The sequence below is a fragment of the Neopelma chrysocephalum genome, unplaced genomic scaffold (genome assembly GCF_003984885.1).
Source record: "Neopelma chrysocephalum unplaced genomic scaffold, ASM398488v2 Primary Assembly neopelma1_228, whole genome shotgun sequence".
NCBI classification, from domain to species: Eukaryota; Metazoa; Chordata; class Aves; order Passeriformes; family Pipridae; genus Neopelma; species Neopelma chrysocephalum.
The window spans coordinates 31453-32687 of NW_020897890.1; the positions used below are offsets into that span (position 1 = coordinate 31453).

A 1235-nucleotide genomic window follows, 5' to 3' on the forward strand; every position below is an offset into this window, starting at 1 on the left:
CCCCCCCCAGCCCCCTCCTGTCACCCCCTGCCCCGTGCCCCCCCCACCTGTCTGCTGACGATCTCCTCCTCCAGGTGGTCCCAGCGCTGTCGGAAGTCGCTGAGCGCAGCCGGGGGTTCCCCCTGCCCCGCGCCCCCCTGGTGCCGCAGGCTCTCCACGTCCACCTTGCACTGGTACAGCTCCCGCTTGAACTCCTGGGGGGGGGGCAGCGCCGGCTGGGTGACCCCGGCCCCAATACCCCGGGATGGGGTCTGCCCGTCGCCAGGCACCGCGTGGCACCGCGTGGCACGGCACGGGCACCTGGGCACAGGGAGCCGACACCCAACTTGCCCAGGGACCTTGTAGAGGGCGTGACTCGACCGCCCAGAACCCACCATGGGGTCACCAGCACCGTCCAAAATGCCACCCCCTCCATTCCAGTGCTGTCTAGAGCACCTCCTTGCCCCCTCGCCCCCCGTCTGCCCCATCCAGTGGCACAGGATGGCTCAGCACGACGTGGCACATCAGGGCACCTTGAGCTCTGCCAGCTGCTGCTGCACCATGTCCAGGTCCCCTCCGACCAGGAACTCCTCGGCGATGCGCAGCTCGGCCGTGTCCAGCCACTCCAGCAGCCGCTGGGGACGGGGGGACACGGGGGGAGATCAGGATTGAGGGGTCCCATGGTGGCCTCACAGCCCCCCTCGGGCCCCCTGCACCCACCTGCATCGTGTCCTGGTAGCTGAGGGCGGCCTGGAGCTGCTCCTCGAGGCGCCCGTTCCGCTCCATCCAGACCCGGCTCAGGCTGTGCCAGGAGGAGTAGAGCTGCGGCCGGGAGTGGGGTCAGCGGTGCCACGGGGGGGACAGGGCACGGGGGGACAGGGCATGGGGTCAGCGGTGCCATGGGGGGACAGGGCGTGGGGTCAGCAGTGCCATGGGGGGACAGGGTGTGGGGTCAGCAGTGCCATGGGGGGGACAGGGCACGGGGGGACAGGGCACACAGTCAGCAGTGCCACGGGGGGACAGGGCATGGGGGGACAGGGCACGGGGTCAGCAGTGCCATGGAGGGAACAGGGCATGGGGGGACAGAGCACACAGTCAGCGGTGCCAAAGGGGGGGACAGGGCATGGGGGGACTGGGCACAGAGTCAGTAGTGCCACAGGGGGGACAGGGCATGGGGTCAGCAGTGCCATGGTGGGGACGGGGCACGGGGGGACAGGGCATGGGGTCAGCGGTGCCATGGGGGACAGGGCATGGGG

At 70.6% G+C, this 1235-nt stretch overlaps 1 protein-coding gene across 1 annotated transcript in view; it reads right to left on the bottom strand.

Moving 5' to 3' along the window:
• Positions 1-1235, bottom strand: part of LOC113977382 (microtubule-actin cross-linking factor 1-like) — a 32340-nt gene that overhangs the window by 15743 nt on the left and 15362 nt on the right. The window contains exons 17-19 of the mRNA XM_027703461.1: positions 700-801; positions 513-614; positions 48-194 (exon numbers count right to left, since the gene is read on the bottom strand). Of these exons, the coding sequence (XP_027559262.1) occupies positions 48-194; positions 513-614; positions 700-801 (351 nt within the window). The remainder of the gene's footprint in view (positions 1-47; positions 195-512; positions 615-699; positions 802-1235) is intronic.